This window comes from Acanthaster planci, linkage group LG01 (genome assembly GCF_054643075.1).
Source record: "Acanthaster planci isolate LZ-2023a linkage group LG01, COTS_SCS, whole genome shotgun sequence".
Taxonomy (NCBI): domain Eukaryota; kingdom Metazoa; phylum Echinodermata; class Asteroidea; order Valvatida; family Acanthasteridae; genus Acanthaster; species Acanthaster planci.
Window position 1 is genome coordinate 21,706,522 of NC_141777.1, and position 17,552 is coordinate 21,724,073.

Genomic DNA, 17,552 nt, shown 5'->3' on the forward strand with positions numbered 1-17,552 from the left:
GTTTAAAACCTCACATGATATTCCAAACGCAGATGTAAATAGCTAGCCACCGTTGGACAAATAACGGCTTTATCTCTCGTCTCAAAGTAGTAGCAATGACCTTTTGTTCTCTTGTACAATTTGGAGACACATGAAGCAAGATACGATACGGAGACTGCCCCCTTGCTTTGTGTTGGTCATTGTTTCACTGGGATCTGAGGAATTCTTTTCAGACATGGGGGGTGTTAGGTAACAATAGTTACAATAGGGTGTGCATAGCGATTGGAAAGGGGGGGGGGAGACCCCTCTGTCCCATTTCTTGCTGGATATATTTGGAGTGGAGGGAGGGACGTGAAGTTAAGTTGGACAAGCAAGTCAAAACGTGGAGATTCTTTGATGTGAATGGGCGTTCGCGTCCTCGTCCATTCGAATCAAAGAATCTCCACTTTTTCGTCGTTTCTCCGTAACCTCAACCACTGAAAACTATGTATTGGAGCTAGGTGTCTCTGACGTAACTATAAGCAAAAGCTTGCCCGAATCACGAGGTAAAGCAACAGTGTCTTCAGTACGGAGAGTTCAATATTTTATGTTTTCTTGAATTTGATGTACTAGATTTTAGTCAAATTTAATTAACTCGCAAAAGGTTTATTTACTCTTAGTCTGGTTCCGTGACCAAAAATTCCCGACGACGTTTAATAAAATCTTAGGACAGGTATCGGTCTCGGTCGACAACTGAAATACTTTGTGCGCAAGGAACGTATACAAGCAATGTGGACTGTACAGCTTGGACCATTAAAATCTGTTTAGCGAGATGAACCTGTTTACAATGGAAATACTAATTGAATTGTCTGGTTTAATTGCATCATTTGGTCAATATCCAACTTGGTATCCCAAATGTGTCCCAATGTAATAAAGATGCGTTATTGAATCTTGCTTTTCAAGATGTATTATTTTTTTCTTGCTTGACCAGTTCCATTAATGCCACACCTGCGAGTGAAATCGAAAAACTTAATCGTGTAACTAAAAATGCGTCACGCATAATTGAAGTTAGTTAGACAATAGGCATACAATTTATAGTATAAAGAGAATGGGGAAGTGGGTTAAGATCATCATGGGTCACCCAATTAATGCATTTTTAAAATTTGATGCCCCCAGGAAGAAGAATGAGATAAGTAGGTGCTAAAAGCAACAGTTTTTATACCATCGACCGTGCGGGTTCCGATAATGGGAATTTTTAATAATGGGAATTTTAATGTATTATGTGGGTTCTTATAAGTGGATTTATAGGTGTGCATGTTAGTTGTAATTGTTAAGTAACTCTAAGTATATTTGTATGTATACATCTGTGATTTTAAAAGTAGGTGTATTTGTTAATTGTTTTTAAGCGAGTCCAAGATGAATTCAAAAATTGTTCTATGATCCTTGACTGAATAAATCATTCAATCTATCTAATCCTCTTACCTCTCACTATTTTAATAATAGGGAGTCACACACTCCACTTGCAGATTGGAAGTAACCTGAGGCAATGACATCCAAAATGCCTTTTTCCAGATCATTAACATAACAGAAAATATCAACCGTTTAGAGTAACATGTCATTGTCAAGGAGCAGTGCTACGAATTCCAATGGGGTATAATTTTAATAAATCTCTCTCGTATTCTTCTTTACAAATTTTTAAAATTCCAGTTTTCGCCCGACACGATTTCAAGGAATGCAAAATTACTATAATTATAAATATTTTGCCTACCGAAACAAATTAAACGCTAATTATCTTAGCATGGATAGCTAGGCCTGGTTGTTATCAAATGACAGTGCGAAGTGAAGTCTGAAAAATTAACAACACGTAAAAACAAGCATCCCACTCGCTAAATTTGTGCAAGTCGAATTTCGATCACGAAATGCATACTCTCCTTGAGCGGAATGATGCTCTTCTTTGTTCGGATCCTGTTTTGTGGAGGCAATCGACCTGTGGCCGTTGAAAAGTAATGACATCAACCGCCAGCGAAAGGGGGCGGCCATATTCAGAAGGAAGAGTAGCATTGTGGGATTGCCCATTTTCAACATGGCGGCGTCCATGCAGGTTGTGTGGAGTTTAATTCGTTGAAAATTTATTGGCCTATTTGCGTCACTTTCTGTAAGTTTGTTTCTCTTACATGTTCACAGAATAAATATAGCGTAATCGGTATGTAGGCTAGGTAGATACATTCGATTTCCTGCGGCTCATGCCGGTCTAGTCACGATAGTCCACTGCATCATCAGTGCATGCGGGCCACCTGCCCACATGTCCCACTGCGCAGTCCCACCACGTCCGTGCCCATCCATGATCATGGTACATGTATGCCCACGAATAAGGAGTGCGCTGGAGCGGCTAAACAACAAGAACCAAAATGCTTGGAGTAATAACAATAGTTGAATTCACACATTTATAAAAAGGGGCCTAGGCCTAATTCCCGAAAGTGTTTCATACGTGGACGCCACTTGACATCCCGTGGCCGTACATCTTTAAGCATGTTAAGACCAGTCTTAAAAAGTTAACAATGCTTGGTCTAAGTGTTTTCTAAGTAAATGACTTGTTATTTTATTTTTAAAGCTTTCTCGGGGCGGGGGTTGAATGGTAAATAGATTGAGTACAAAAGTAGGAAAATTACATGTACATGGGCCTATTGGACTTTTTTGTGTACATGTCATGAGTATATATGCATTGCTTGGGGCATCAAATCTTTCCTTACAACAAGTTACATTTTGAATCAAACATTCAGACAACACCTGTTAAGTTATAGCTCAGCTCTCAGGGTTGGGAGTCATCGTGTTCTAGAGTCACCTTGTTGCCATGATTAATCACACCACGTTTTTATCAGCCGGACTATATACATGTACTTGTGGCATTAATGTGCAGTATTTCACCAAGCTGGCAAACACACACACACCCTTACATATGTATACTTGTGGGGTATTTCCTTTGTTCTTGTGTACAAAACTCCCACACAACACGGAAAAAATTTCAAATCACTGCCATTTCAACCAAATTCAGTTTCCTGGGTTGAAATTTCGACCGTATGTCCCTTACATAAAACAGTCCAATTTGCGACGGATGAATGCCACTTGAAAATTCCTCCTTTTTGAGTAAATTTGAAATATCTATTTCATGAAATTCTTGTTGGGTACCACTTTAGTACCCCACAAGGATCAAAATTGGCCTTGTGGGGTACCTTCCATTGAGGAGCACCATGTTTGGCACTCTTCTAATAAATACCCATTTTGTGTTTGGATTTCTAGGATGTGGCATCACAGACACTAAATTCCTGTGGTTGAGAGTTGTAAGCACAGCAACCAGACCACAATGCTGTTAGGAAGAGCAGCTGCTGCGGGTGCATACAAACTTCTCTCACTTTCCCCTGGGAGTGTGTGTTGTGTACAAGTGAACACAAAGGCCATGCTAGCAGGACGTTTGAACCAACCTATGTTGTGGTGCTGGGGTAGGGCATTAGGCAGAGAGAAAGGACAGTGTCTCAGTGTGCATTTCAGGCAGGTGAGCAATTACTCCAAGACCCATATTGACAAGAACATCCTCATCTATCGCAACGATGGCTTCACTTTCTTCCGTCTGGTGGGCCTCTTCGCTGTCGCCCAGCTAGGCTTCTGGTCCTATCTGACCTACTCGGCGTTCACCTCCATGACCGACTCTAGGAACTTTGAGCTGGTCAAGTACGGACCTGAGGGGGCACCTCCTGAGGAGAAGAACTGGACCTCGCTGTCAGGAATACGGATGAAGCTGCACTCTGGGGTTTGGAGATATGCACTCACCATGCTGTGTTTTGCTGTTGGTTAGTAGGGCGTGCAATTACAGTTGCAACATTACTCAACCAGTAAGGCCGATTGCATATGCCTATTGCTAGTAGGCAACTTCAAGGTGGCATATCGGCCCCATAATCTTGTATTGTGTCTTCCTCAAAGTGCTCCTGGGTATATTAAAAGTGGTATACACCATTGGTTTCTGTCATAATTTCACAAGATTGGCTGATTGCGGTGTATAACATTCCCTGCAATTTGTTTCATGTTTGAGTCAACTGCTTTGTGAAAAATCGAAAAAAACAGCAATGATTAAATTGAAGATTTTGTAACTTATCTTGCTTAAAAAATCTATGAATTACAGGGTGTTCATAGTAAGCGAACAACACCCGCGGAATCAGGGAGGGAAACAGGTATGACACGTTCTCTTTCACTCAAAAGGGAGCAGTCGGGAGTAATGCGCCTCCTCGACAATATAGCATTGCGGATTCTGATAAACTTCATCCAGAAATGCAGTTGACTCGTGTCTGTGACACTGAAACGAGTGGGTCTACATATATGTGATAATGCATGTGAGCGCACGATTGTGCTTAAGGACCACACTTTTATGTCAGTTTCCATGTCAAAAGTCTAAAAACTCCATTCTTAGTTGACTCACTAATAATAAGCAAAAAGGAAAATATGTCTTGAAACACTGCTGTATAGATCAGTGTATTCCTCTGTAAAGATACCATGTTTTTGTGCACATTAATATGAAAATTCAGACTGTAACTTTTTGTGTAGGTCATGCATGTACATTGCAATCTAGTGTTCCTGTCTGGATTCTGTATTGCATTTGTCTAAACCTAAGCTCATTCATTTTGGGGAGCCATGCCAAAAGCCCATGTTAAGTGTGACTACAATATAAAGTTTAATCGTGACCTTGCAAGAATTGATGTATGTACGTTGAGAGTGTCATTGCATCAAGACTGAATAAATAAAAATAGCAATTTAATTACAATTATGTTATAAACAGAGAAAGTAGATTGCATAAATCAAAGTCTTCGAACAGGTTGTTCCACAGACAATTGAAACCTTTTCTCCTTAAGTCAAGAGCAGTGGATTATACAAGATTTTCTGTCTGTCCTCAGGTGGGTTAATCTGCTTCGGGGCATTGACATACTCCAAGAAGTGCATCCATCGCATTGTCCTGCGCAAAGGGGGCGACAGGGTCACCATCAGCACCTTTGGCTTCTTCGGCCAGCCCTGGTCCTTCACCGTGCCCATCGCCAATGTCTCCTGCCGGCACTCCCGGCACGGGGTGCGGACCCAGCTGCCCATAAAAGTCAAAGGGCACAGCTTCTTCTACCTGCTGGACAAGGAGGGCAAGCTGTACAACGCACCCCTCTTCGATCAGACGGTGGGCATGAGGAGAATGCTGCTCTCCTGAGACTGCAGGGCCAGACATGTCGGTTTCAACCGTTCCCATGCAAAGGAAGGTGTACTCTTTGACCTTATGAGGAGAGGGGAAAACCAGTCATTTTTAGTGATGAACATCTGAATGACAATTGATGTATCTGGAAAGCTCATTGGAGGTTGCTTGAGTCTTTAAGTTACAAGGTTAGGGGCTCACAGAATGATGGATACTTGTCACAGGTGTACTTCCAAGTCAGGGAGTAGGGACCTCAACCTGGAGTGCGACGTGACCAAGTCTTGGTAGAGGCAGAAAATCTGACAAATGGGTGTACCAGTACATTGACAGCAAGAATCCACTTTCTGACACACTGATTAAAGTCTTGTACACTTTAAACTGCAAATCATGTGAAAAAGAATGAATTAACTCACTTGTGGCCATTTCAAGAGCCTACTCTGTGCAAACAATTCACAAAATAAATTTCAATAATGCAAAGTTTTTTTTTACATAGAAATAGTCCTGACGACCCTTTTTATTTCATTCTCTCAGTTCCATTAAATTATTACAAAAAACTGCTTACCGGTAACTTTGACATGGTTTTGGTTTGTACAACATGCTGAACAGTGACAGTAACATAATAAGTTGTTCATTTTCCTACAGGTTGCTCTGTTAATGAAACCGAGCCCACATACAGTAGTGATCTCTGTTCCAGTTTTTGTACAAAATGTACCGGCTAAACATGAATAATTTAATTGTTAAAATATATAGACACTTAGAGAACAGTTTTGCTGTTGGTATCTTTAAAGTCAAACCAACCGATCTGGGTGACTCAAGATTCTTCAGGGTTACTCTTCATCTATCTTGATTCTAACGCTAAAACTACATGGTGAACTGAATTTGCGAAAAAAATAAAACTAGATTCTGAAAATTTAACTTGCATCGTAATAAGAGTTAAAAACAACGAGTCTTTTACAGCTGTAATATTTCCTGCTTTCAATTATAATTCAAAGACACAGATGTGCCCGCCATGAAGTGTTATTTTCTTTGATAAAAACATCAGGACCCTTTTTTGGGGGCCATTACACCTGCAGTTCACTGGAACTAGGTTTATTCCTGATGATGTGAGTATAGATTCCATAATATGGAGTTGCAGAAAGTGATGTAGTCCTATTTACAGTGTCTGGCATAAAAGAATTTTGGACTGCTGAAATTTCACTTGAAGTTTCGCTATGTAATTTATCATCAATAAAAGTTGTTTTCAAAGATGGAAAAGTTGTTTTGTTTTCTTTGTTTCTTGGTTTAATACACATTAAGCCTCTACTTTTTTACTGAATGATTTAGTCACGGAGTTTGCTTCTTATAACATTTACATTCTAGCTTACCCGAGAGATTAATTTCTCTCTTCCAATAAGTATTCCCTACACTGAATAATGAATCATTATGCCTGTACAACGTGAAATGAAAGCTGATTTAACATTACAGAGAGGGAATTTAAGAGAGCAATGAGTCAATATTCCCTAGTCCACCTTCCTGAGTAATAAATGCTCAGGCTAATGAATATGCAAGACCTTTGTGTGACCCTTGACCTTTCCTCTACTGTGGAAGATGCCCTTGGTGTAGAAGTATAGATTGAGAAATGTACACAATTTATGACTCTTACAAAATCCGAAACAATTATCTGTAAGCCTCAGGAACGCTGCATCATTAAATTTCATTAAAAATAAGGCTGCTGTATTGGTACTTACATAATACCATGCTTTTCAAAAATTAATTGTGCTTAGGTAACAGATGTGCTCTGCTGTCAGTCTTGCACATAAATAAAAATGGCAAATTACTAAAACTGAATTGTAAAAAAATTGTTTACTGTTGGCTCTTAACTTGTTAAATGCAAAATATTCATAAAACAAGTTCAAATGAAACAATTCTGAACAATCCATTTTGTTCACACGGTTTTGAACGATTGGCTGTATATTACACATTCTGAATGGCTCAAGACAAAAAGTTACTGTTTCCAGGCAGAAACTCATATTTTCATGCATGATCTGTCAATCCTTCTTACTTGAGATAAATTTCTGTCCACAGTGACAATGTCACCATGCAGTCGGCCAAAGCCATCGCGTGCACATCTGTTTAGTTTCCTGTTCTGGCTGTGTGATATTGCATTTTAAACACAGAGAAGAAACTGCAGATGGTAGAAATGAAGGCTTGAAATGACTTCTAATACTTGATTTTGTTGCACTTTGCCTACACAGCAAACAGATTGGCACAATGAAAGAACACCACTAATTTTGACCATTCTTGGGCAGAATTGGCATGTGTGACCATTTGGTTGAAAACTGATGCATGAGCAGCATGGAGTTCTCAACATTCGGCAAACTCATCTGATAAATCAGCCCATCAGCCAAAGGCAAAGATGACAGATGTACCAAATGAGCCGGTAACTCCAGCTTGGGGCTGTGTCAGCGTGTTATGGCTGATGGGAAGCCAATGGCTGGCAACTGCGACCACTTACCATAGGCACGTGTTACACTGGGCAACAGCAGACTGATTTGGACACGCCACTGTTCTGCTGACAATGCAATGCTGCCCGGAAAAGTAACAGCCTGTGATACAACAGAATGCCAGGTGTGGCAAATTCAACTGAGAGACTTGAATTATTTTGAGGTGGACCAGCTACCACTCTGATCAACAGTAGTGTTCCTCACATTGCTAATGCCAAGTTAGTAATGGGGTTACAACACACACAGAGTTAGTAAGAAAAACACTGCCCAGTTCGGTTGTGTGCATCCCTGTAAGCAATTGTTGGGAGACCTTGGGAAGCATCTAACCACTTCTATGCAGTCAGCTCGTGACTGACCCAGGACTACATGCGCAGCGTGGCGAGCATCAACGTTCTCCATCCACACCGCATGCCTCCCAATGCCGACAGTTAATGGTACACACAACCAATCACACAAGCCACAGACCCAACAAGCGGATTTCCCCACAAGATACAAACCAATTCCTTTCTTTTTGCCCCCTCCCAAAAATGCTCTCTGCATACGAGCAGCCATTTTTGTCTGACGAAGACGTGTCAGAGGATCACAGCCGATCACCACGTGTTCTACAGCACATAGTGGTTCAGTGATTAGAAAATGTTGTATTGGCGTAATGAGATGGGTGACTTCAACAACAGGCTGCTGACAGCAGACTCAAAGCTGAATATGGATTTGAGGATCTCGTGGCATTACATATTCTCACTGCTTTTCAAGAATCTCTCTGGCTCATTCAACTGGAAGCCCCACCTCCAGTTTGAAATTTTCCCCACATCAATTGTGATCCGAGTTGCCTCCGAACTCCTCACAATCACCCTTCGCCCTTCTTACTCGGGCAAGGAAATCCCACTTGAACGCTTGAAATGTGATCACCTGTGTCAGCTACCCCCAACAGGGGAGCCAGTCATCGTGGCTGCAGAGTCGCCGGGCACAGCGGAATTGGTCTGTAATAGCACGGCAGGTAGAAGTTATGTGAGCTTCTATCATCACAAACTGCTAACATCTAGAACCCGGCTACGGAGCTAAGACTAGTCAGCAAGGGTTACAGACTAACATCTACGGGCTGCACGGCACACTTATTGCACGGTGATAGGGATGAAAGCTAAACCGGGGGGAAAAAAGTGTTGTCCCTGAAATATGAAACTAGATTTTCCCTTGCTATTTCAATTTGTGCTCAATTCACATTTTGGAACTCCGAGAACATATTTCCAACTGTGAAACAGAACAAGAAGCTCTAATAGTTAAGTGGTTTCATGATATTTAAAAGTACAATATACATTCAATTGTTTAAATTCTTTCTTAAATTAAAAACCAAAAGAAGAAATTTGTTCCTTTACATGTTTGTTCAAGTTGCTTTTGTTCGATCTTTGTTTTAAATTATACAACTAAGACAGAGAGGGTTGCAATAATTGTAAAAGAAGGCATGTCAGACTCAGAAGAGGTAGGAAAGCGAACCTATGCTAACTGTACATAAAAGTGAACTTAAATGAATAAAGATCAACAATTACTTTAAGATTTCTCAACTACCGTACTGTACAATAAATTACATATGCACTGCCCCCACACATTGACAAACATGTCATCTTGGCTTCTTAAAAAGAAAAAAAATCTCTAGAATTGCATGACTGATCATACTTCCAGACATAACATATTTCATTGATGTACACCTTCCAACAACACATCTATCAGATTTATCACAGAGTGACACCACAATGTGATGGCTTTCAAGTCTTGTATGACACTGGTACGTGTATGAGTTGAGGCCAGGAAGAAGGTACAAGTCTAATGTTGGATGACATGGAATCGACACACCAAATACAGGACCCCCCGCGGTCCTGTCCCTTGCCTCTGCCGAACATCCACTGCTGATTGTGCGGCGCCCTCAACCAGCTGTGCGCAGCAATGATAGAAGTATCTGAATCGCCTGAGACTGCTGCCACTTGACTTGAGGATTTGCTTTGAGTGGATGAGAGTAGAGCAGTTGAGTGGTTCGGGATTTTCATTCACATGAGGAATGTGAAAAGCACCAGCCAATTCAAGCGTGCAATTTCTCTGCCTTGCAATTTTAGATCACCTTTTCATTATTTGTTCCCTTCTCTGGTATTTTCCCTCTTCCACAGGATCTTAAAAAAAATTAACTGGCAACTGGCTAAAATGATTGGAAAGAAAAACTGGCATTTTTAAATATACTGTAAAAAAATAATCTACATAATTACCTTAAAAATACACAATCAGTTCTCTTGCTCCGTTTGTTCGTTCAGTAATGACAACCAGTGATGAAACAATCTCATCATACACTTGATTATAAATGAGAACCGAGATCTGAAGCCCTTTGGATTTACAGAGAACGAAATTTTTCTAGCATTGTGTTGAATGGCAAATTCTGCTTTTGACACATTTTATCTGGGAAGGTCCTTAACTAACAATACTGGAGGTCTGGAGAGAAGCTGCATCAAAACTAAAAGCTTACTTGTAACCAATCAACATGGAGGGTTCTCCAGATGATGGATGGACAAAATGGAAGGCCCGCCTTGCAGGAGGAAACAAAAAAATGATTTTTCAAAGCACCGATCTGGAGCAACTTTGGCTGGAGTACATTATGTTACTGATGCAGTTCAGAAATCAGGAAAACTCTAATCAGGCCTCCTTTACAGCTACTCCCACCTTCTTCTTTTTTTTTTACAAACATCTAAATGAAATTCTGGAAGATCACACGAGCGATTGGCTACTCAACCACTGGGGAAAAAAAAATGGCAGGTTAGTGTGTAATACTCTCGTTTCTGTTGATTACTTTCTTCTCTGTTTGTACATTTGTATTCTGGAAGAGCTTCATTCCGTTGTTGCAAGAGTTCGGAAAAAATCGGCTGCGCGATTCTGAAAACTCTGCAGAGGCTCCTTGTGAGAGTCTCAATCTAAGGCTACGTGTACGTGTTTTACATCTACAGTGTTTATACCAACGTCCCTCTCTTAATTAGCACCTTAGTCTACCTGGATAGAAATCACCTGGGATTGGAGAGGGCGGGTCTCACCCGAGTTGACTGACACAAACGATTGTGCTGGCTACCCCGATGGGGTTGGTGGAAAGAGCAAGCTGAAAGTCACTGGTTTCTGCTCGTGAAAAACACTGACGCTGAAGGTGGTCTGAACCACTGCTTCACATGCACACTTGAAAATTAACTTTCAGGCCCAGCCAGGGTTTCAGAGCTGCACTCCTTGCATTCAAGCTTCAGGCAAGAACGTAGTCGAGGAGCAACAAAGACATCTGTTTCGCGTAGAGGAATGACAGACATGCGATCGTGCATCCAATCTGTCTCCAAGTTCGTGTCAGCAACAGGGGTGCTAAACCTGATGATCCCGCACTTGGCCAGCACATCCACTTCCCTGTACCTGAACTCCAAATATTTCAAATCAGAGATCAATGTGCGACCAGAACTAAGACGACACAGACTTCAAAATTACGATAATACAGCGAACAACTCTTCAACTACACATATACATTTTGTTCTACATAGTCATATTTACGTGTTTACCGTAATGCTGGACCAATAAAAAATGTACAGGGCAAAAAATATGGAAGCACTGGAATCTTGTACATTATTTAATGTCTTTGACCAGAGGAGACAAAAGAGTACCAGTTCATACAGGATAAATATTCCTGTAAAAATCACCTGTTCTACTATTCACTTGACCAATGCACAATAACATCAACATGTTGTAAAAAACCTTAACCAGCTGTGTAATGAATCCATTTTCAGCAAGTTTGTTTTTTTCACAATACGACGGCCCCTGCCTGTAAGTTTGTTCTGTTTGATTGTGTTCCATATGGCAAGAAGTCTTTACAAGTGTGCGCACCCCTGTTTTTTTTCTTCTTCCAACAATACTTGGATTGCTGATGTACTCTCCTGACCGTTGCCGAGTGTCCCTTTTTGCAAAGTGCACATGGTTTCCAAACTCTGCTATCCTCAACAGCAGTTGTGGGAGTCATGATTTCAATACCTTAAGGACGAATTACAAAGACACGCTGGAACAATGTATCTTTTCCCTTCTTTTTTTTTTTTTACTTTACAGGAAGAATTATAATGGCAAGTTTGGCAAGATGTTCAAAGATTACACAAAATAGATTTACTGTCACTGACATTTTTCCTGGAAAACTTTTCAAACTGGAAAACTTCTTGCTAGAGCTCATCATTTGAGGAATCCCACAAATGCTATTGGAATGAAAACATGAGCACACTGTCGTTAACCGGGAGACTGCTTTCTCAAATGGCAGGCCAGACGAAAAAGAAAAACAAGTCTTCTCAGAGCAGGTGCTGCCTACAACAAACCAAACACTGTGCCATTTGGAATGGAAACAAACTATGATGCTGGCAGCAGACGTATTTTCCTCAACCCCACTTTCCATCTTAAACGCATGATCATCACAATCAATGTGAACATGACCAGCAACATTCATTCACAGCATCTACAACTGTGGTGTAACTACGGGGGAGGGGTGTTCCTCCCCTCCATCTGAAATTTTGCAATGTACACCACCTATGTACAAGCCGCAGGAAATTGACTTTCGATTCCCCCAGATAAAATGTTGTGCACCCAACGCGTGCTCCTCGGGAAATTTTTTAGCATAGTTACACCACCAATCAAAAAGCACCCCTTTCTGCAATCAAAGGAGCTGCATGATTAAATACTTGTTAAAAACAAACCGCTATGGTTGTTCAAAAAAAAGAAAAAGAGAGTGAGGAAAAAAGTAGGAAACAATTCTTCAAGACTCTTAAATATGGAAGTCAGGGGAACTACCCAGGCAGTGGGAGAGAGAAAAGCCTAGCTCCCATCATGTGGCCGTCAGATCAGATTGAGGACTGATTGAGCGTATGGGGACCTCGCTGGTCTTGATGCCAGCCAGGTTGAGCAGGGCGTCGGCGCCTGCTGCCAGGTCGTTATCCACGTCCGAGCGGCGCGGCCGCTTCTTAAAGGGTAGCGGCAGGGGCTTCTTGCTGCTGCTGCTGCTCTTCTCATCCTCCAGGTCATCAAAGCTGGCATCGTGGATGTACCCGCTGTCCCCAAGCCGCTTGGACTCCTCATCTTGCTCCATGTCCGAGTCCGAGGACACCAAGTCCTCGAAGTCGCTCATGTCACACTCCACAGGGTCATCCTCCTCTTCCTCGTCCTCCTCATCGTCCCCAGCCAGCTGTTGGGCCCGGTCCCGCTGGGCCTTCAGGATGGCGCTCAGGCTGTAGGTGTGGTCGTCTGACATTGAAGGAGCCGGGGTACACTTCGTCTGGAGGGCCGCCTTGTTAAATGGCGTGGATGCCAGCCTGTCATGAAAAACAAGGGTGTCATATGCTTATAAACCATACCCCTCCCACATCCTTAAGACTTCCTTACTAATCTTTAATCAACCATGGCTCTGCCAGATCGTCTCATGTCCGTAAAAAGGTTTTAGAAGATTCTGCATGACGTGATCAATGATCCACCAATCAGATGACGAGTATTTATGCAAGTATTGTATAACGGGACATAAATAACCACCCTTCACGGAGCAATGTCTGTCCTTTTTCTGGGGGGTTGAGATTAAGGATTTCATCACCAACCTTGGTCTGGGGAGGCTCTGATCATTCAAGGCAGTCTCGGCCAGGTCTGAGAGAGTGGGCCTGCTGTGAGGCTGGCGCGGCTTGGCCTGTAGGGGGGCCACGCCCCCGACCGGGATGCTGTCACGGCGCACGCCTTGGTGAGGAGAGAAGGACTTCAAACGCTCATCTGGAAGGTCAGTAAAGATTTGTTTTGTTCAAAATGTAGATGATCGCAAAGTGTGCTTTCCCTGTATTGTTCCAGAAATTTAGATGTGAATCATCAAAAAGCTCTGCAAGCAGCACATCTGATAAATACTTGTAGCCCTAAGCAACAAAAGCTAATGCCTCTCTTAAGTTTAGTTCGTCTTTTAAGGTGCTGTCCCTTCAGTATGTTGATGTTTGTGGACAGTGAAAAACGGTACCTGATGATAATCAAAAGCCATCCGAAACCACACGCATAGGGCACACCCAAACAGTTTCAAATGAAAACGGGCCAAGGTTGAAGCATGACTGCCTGTGAAGCTTTGTTATGCAAGGTTCTAAAACAATGATATGCAGTGTACATGCTACACATTATCCAGCAGGTTTGGTTACAAATTCATAAGGTTTTAGAGTAGCCGTTTTATTGATATTCTCTTCTTTTTTTTTTGTTTTTATGAAGTGCGATTTAACGCATGGCATGGGACTCCATCATTTTATGGGGCCCAAGCAAATCACATTTTTCCATGAAAGTCACCCTAAGGATTACGGATGAACATTGCAATCTCTGACCTACCCTTATATTAAGTAACCTATGGACACCGTGGTTAACATGCCTTGGTTCAGAAACCTTTTGCAATCTCAGTCTGACCCTTCATGATTGAGAACAGACAAACTGTAGGCCTACTTGAAAAGTTCAATCTGAACGATCTGCTTACTCTCAAACCAAGAAACGCCAGCCTAAAAATTTATGTTAATTTTCTGTTCACAGAAGAGAGTGTTCCATGCTAGCAAGACATATCCAAAAGACTGTCCGCATTTCAGTGCAGCAAGGAAGCTAACACACTGTTGTGGAGATGCTCTCCTGTGAGGGCGCCACACAAGGTAACCTATTTCAGCCTGGACGGGAGCAGGATGCCAACTGGCCAACAGAGGGGGCTGCTCCACCGGGCTGCTACCATTCATAAAATGAGTCAAGCATTTCCTTATATGGCCATAAAATTGGCCGCAGCCAGAGACCCTCCCAGGCAATTAATCGAGTCAGCCCCGAGGGTAGAACTGGGATGAAGGGGGAGAGGGCTGGTAGAAGGGGATGGGCAGATGGAGGGGAGGGAGGTCAAAAGGGCACTTGGGTGAGAGACAGGAAGACAATACAGTACATAAAGGGGAGGAGGAAAGGAAGCAAGAGAGGAAGACACAGCGGGACAGAACATCTGAGAGTGATGAGGAAAGGGACGTGGGAACATGTTTCGATGGAATGTGGCTTCAATCTGTGGGATGTATGGCACCAACTCTGACTGATCTGCAAACCAGTTTGCAATGGGAGGAAACATGACGTCTGGAGTGGAAGGGGATGCACCCCAGTTGAAGACATGAACCATTCAGCTGCATCTACGTCAAACAAAAATGCTGGTCCCATGGGGTGGAATGAGAGAAGTCACACAAAGGTGAAATTGGAGCATAGAGGGCAGGGCCAGGAACAAATCTTTCTTGAGGGGAAGTAGTGTGGAACGAAATGAACCAAGTTTAGACAGAAGTAAAATCCATTCCATAAATAGTAACTGGATGTCAAGCATTACCAAAAAATGTCAGAAAACAAAGTTTGAAAACTGTATACGAGATACCAAGAAAGATATTGGAAAATGAATTGGTGCGTGTGCATCTAAGCTGTGATTTTACGGAGTAAAAGAAAGCCACACTGATGTGAAGGACAGATGGAGACATAATTACACTCACGTTCTTCAACTCGTTGCTCCGGGGGCGTTCTAAACATCATCATAGTGGCTGCCGCATCCACCTCCCGCTCTGCAATCAGGACAAGACACACAAGCGACAGAGAGAGAGAGAGAGAGAAAAAAAAAACAGTTAAGAACCTGCCGTTCATCAATCCACATACAACTCAACTTCACATCTCTACAACAATCACCAGTAAGGGAAACTGCGAGCCTATATAAATGAGACGCTTATTGATTCAGGGCATGTTTAGCAAGAAACCCATCAGTGAGTTTTTTTTTCCCCCTGCTGCGTCTTTCACAATAAAAACTCCTCGCGGCGTTATGAAGGCGCAAACAAATTAATCACGGCCAGGTGTATATATTAAAAGGCTAATGCACCAGATTGATTCTCTCTGTGCAGTAGATAGTCCCCCCATGTCCCCCCCCCAGCCTCGTCGAGCAAGGGAAAACATCGAGCACCAAGAAAACAGTTGCAGGAGATCTGGCGCAGGGGGACGAAGAGTTGAACAAATATTAAAAATATGACAAGGGAAAAAACCCTGTCTTTGGGGTTCTGGCAGAGACAGGGCAGGAAACATTCCGACAAGCAGTGAGTGCTTTATGACCCTCAAATAAGGTTCCGCAAATGACAGATGAGACACTTAATCAGTGGGATCTTGGACCATGCAGGAAGCCTCGCTTTTATGAATCAGTCAAATCAGACTCAGGCAAACAAATACTCGCATGTCTCCAGTTCTGTACTTAGACATGCTTAATACTGCGTGCCAATCAGTCAACTTGGTACTGAGTGAACACCATGCTTCCTGTTCAAGTGTTTGCCCCTGGCATAGGCACACGCTCTGCTCTGTTTGTCATTACAGATGCAGAAACAGGTTTCTCTGGGGGGTTTTCTTTGATTTGAGTCAAAGACATGGAACTCATTGTGTAGAAAAAAAAAGTCACTGGCAGCTGATGTTAGCAACACTGCAACTGCCACGTCAAAAGAAAACAACAGTTCAATTTCTTTTTGACTGGGTTGGGGAAAAGTCTATGGCATGCTTTCACTGTACTCGGCACCATCGTTGCCTCAGAAAGTCTAACCTGCAGTCAAGAGCATGTAGCCTCTGCATTATTGCTCAGTGGGTTCTGCAAATATCTCCTGGCCAATTCCACCTTAGCAGCTGACACAACAGTTCGGACAGGGCATTGGTAAAAACAGTTACCCCAAGTTACCAAAGATCCAAACGTACTGTATACAGGTGAACGTGAGTGAATATGTATTTGGGTGTGAGACTTCATAGGGCAAAATCATATGTTATTCTCGAGGGGGGAAATGTGCCGCTCATTATTTTGTGACGATTTGAACAAGAAGATTCCCAGTCCCCATCGCCAACCATTCTGTTTGCAATTAAAGCCCTTGTGATGCCTGTACTGTGTGCTCAAGTGAAGAAAAATGCAATAATATGATAAACAAATTAAAAGAGAAGAAAAAAAAAAAAACGAATGCAGCCAGTTTTGATTAACATCCTCACTTGCGTCTAGTTATTATCCAGCCAACCGTGACAAGCCATCTGTCACGACTTTGGCCCTATGAGCCGACTGGCGCATTTTGCAATTTATCCCCCTGCGTTGCCATGCCAACTAATTTGTTTCTGGCTGGGCACCCAGCTGAGCTGGAGCGCCTGGCCCCAAGTTGAGCTGTGAAGCTAATCAGACTGTCCACCTACCCCGCACATGGCAATGTTTACAGAGGACGGTCCCAGGTGTATATAATCCCCCTTTGCTTAAGTCAGGAGTTCCCTAAAAATACCTTAAGTCTCACTATAAACCCCCCCTCCCCTACCTTCTCTCCCTATCCTCCCCCCCTCCCACGTATTTGCCGCGGTCGTGGCCGTGTAGTGTCGCTGATGAGACATGCATCATTCATGGACTGACGCCATTGCAATCACACCTTCAGCCAATACGGCTGGCACTCCAACAGACAGAGAGAGAGTAGATGAGAAATGAGCACAAGAGGTGCTGGAACCACCTTTTGGCTCCGGCCAAGATTAGAATGTACCGACGGTATAAATTATTCCGAGGGTGTTATCACGGATCCTTGGGTAAGGGATCCAGCAGTGGTGTCATCATCATCAACATCCTCCAGCGTTAACTGCGGAAGTGCCATCCAAGGAGACAGCCACTGATGCAAGGCATCACTCAAACCCTATTGGACTGCCACCGTGTGTGGGGCAACATATGTCCGTCCCAAACAATCCAAAAGACCCTAATCCAGCCACTTTGACAAAGTATCCCATGCATTTTACCGGTGCAAAGTGCCTTTGTTTCTGAGGCAATTTTTCACTGCATTTTTCAAGCACCGCTGGCCATCCCAGAC

General features: G+C 42.7%; 2 protein-coding genes across 6 annotated transcripts in view; one reads left to right on the forward strand and one right to left on the reverse strand.

The window, feature by feature from the left end:
- Nucleotides 1-1,974: 1,974 nt before the first annotated feature.
- On the forward strand, nucleotides 1,975-6,433 carry tmem223 (transmembrane protein 223). The gene is made up of 3 exons (XM_022254964.2): nucleotides 1,975-2,113; nucleotides 3,256-3,803; nucleotides 4,899-6,433. Exons 2-3 carry the CDS (start codon nucleotides 3,320-3,322, stop codon nucleotides 5,195-5,197), a joined length of 783 nt encoding a protein of 260 aa, XP_022110656.2. The 5' UTR covers nucleotides 1,975-2,113; nucleotides 3,256-3,319; the 3' UTR covers nucleotides 5,198-6,433.
- A 1,648-nt stretch (nucleotides 6,434-8,081) lies between these two features.
- The window catches only part of LOC110990117 (forkhead box protein N3-like), a 75,769-nt gene continuing 66,298 nt past the window's right edge, over nucleotides 8,082-17,552 (reverse strand). For all 5 annotated transcript variants that reach the window (XM_022254958.2, XM_022254962.2, XM_022254961.2 and 2 more), the window contains 3 exons: nucleotides 15,198-15,266; nucleotides 13,284-13,449; nucleotides 8,082-13,007 (listed from right to left, as the gene is read on the reverse strand). In XM_022254958.2, coding sequence (XP_022110650.2) covers nucleotides 12,524-13,007; nucleotides 13,284-13,449; nucleotides 15,198-15,266 — 719 coding nt within the window. In that variant the 3' untranslated portion in view covers nucleotides 8,082-12,523. The remainder of the gene's footprint in view (nucleotides 13,008-13,283; nucleotides 13,450-15,197; nucleotides 15,267-17,552) is intronic.

What these genes read in the sequence shown, in the direction of transcription:
- tmem223 (XM_022254964.2), top strand. Translation starts at nt 3,320, where the DNA reads ATGCTGTTAGGAAGAGCAGCTGCTGCGGGTGCATACAAACTTCTCTCA. An exon ending in CATGCTGTGTTTTGCTGTTG is followed by an intron (nt 3,804 to 4,898) that starts GTTAGTAGGGCG and finishes GTCTGTCCTCAG; the next exon opens with GTGGGTTAATCTGCTTCGGG.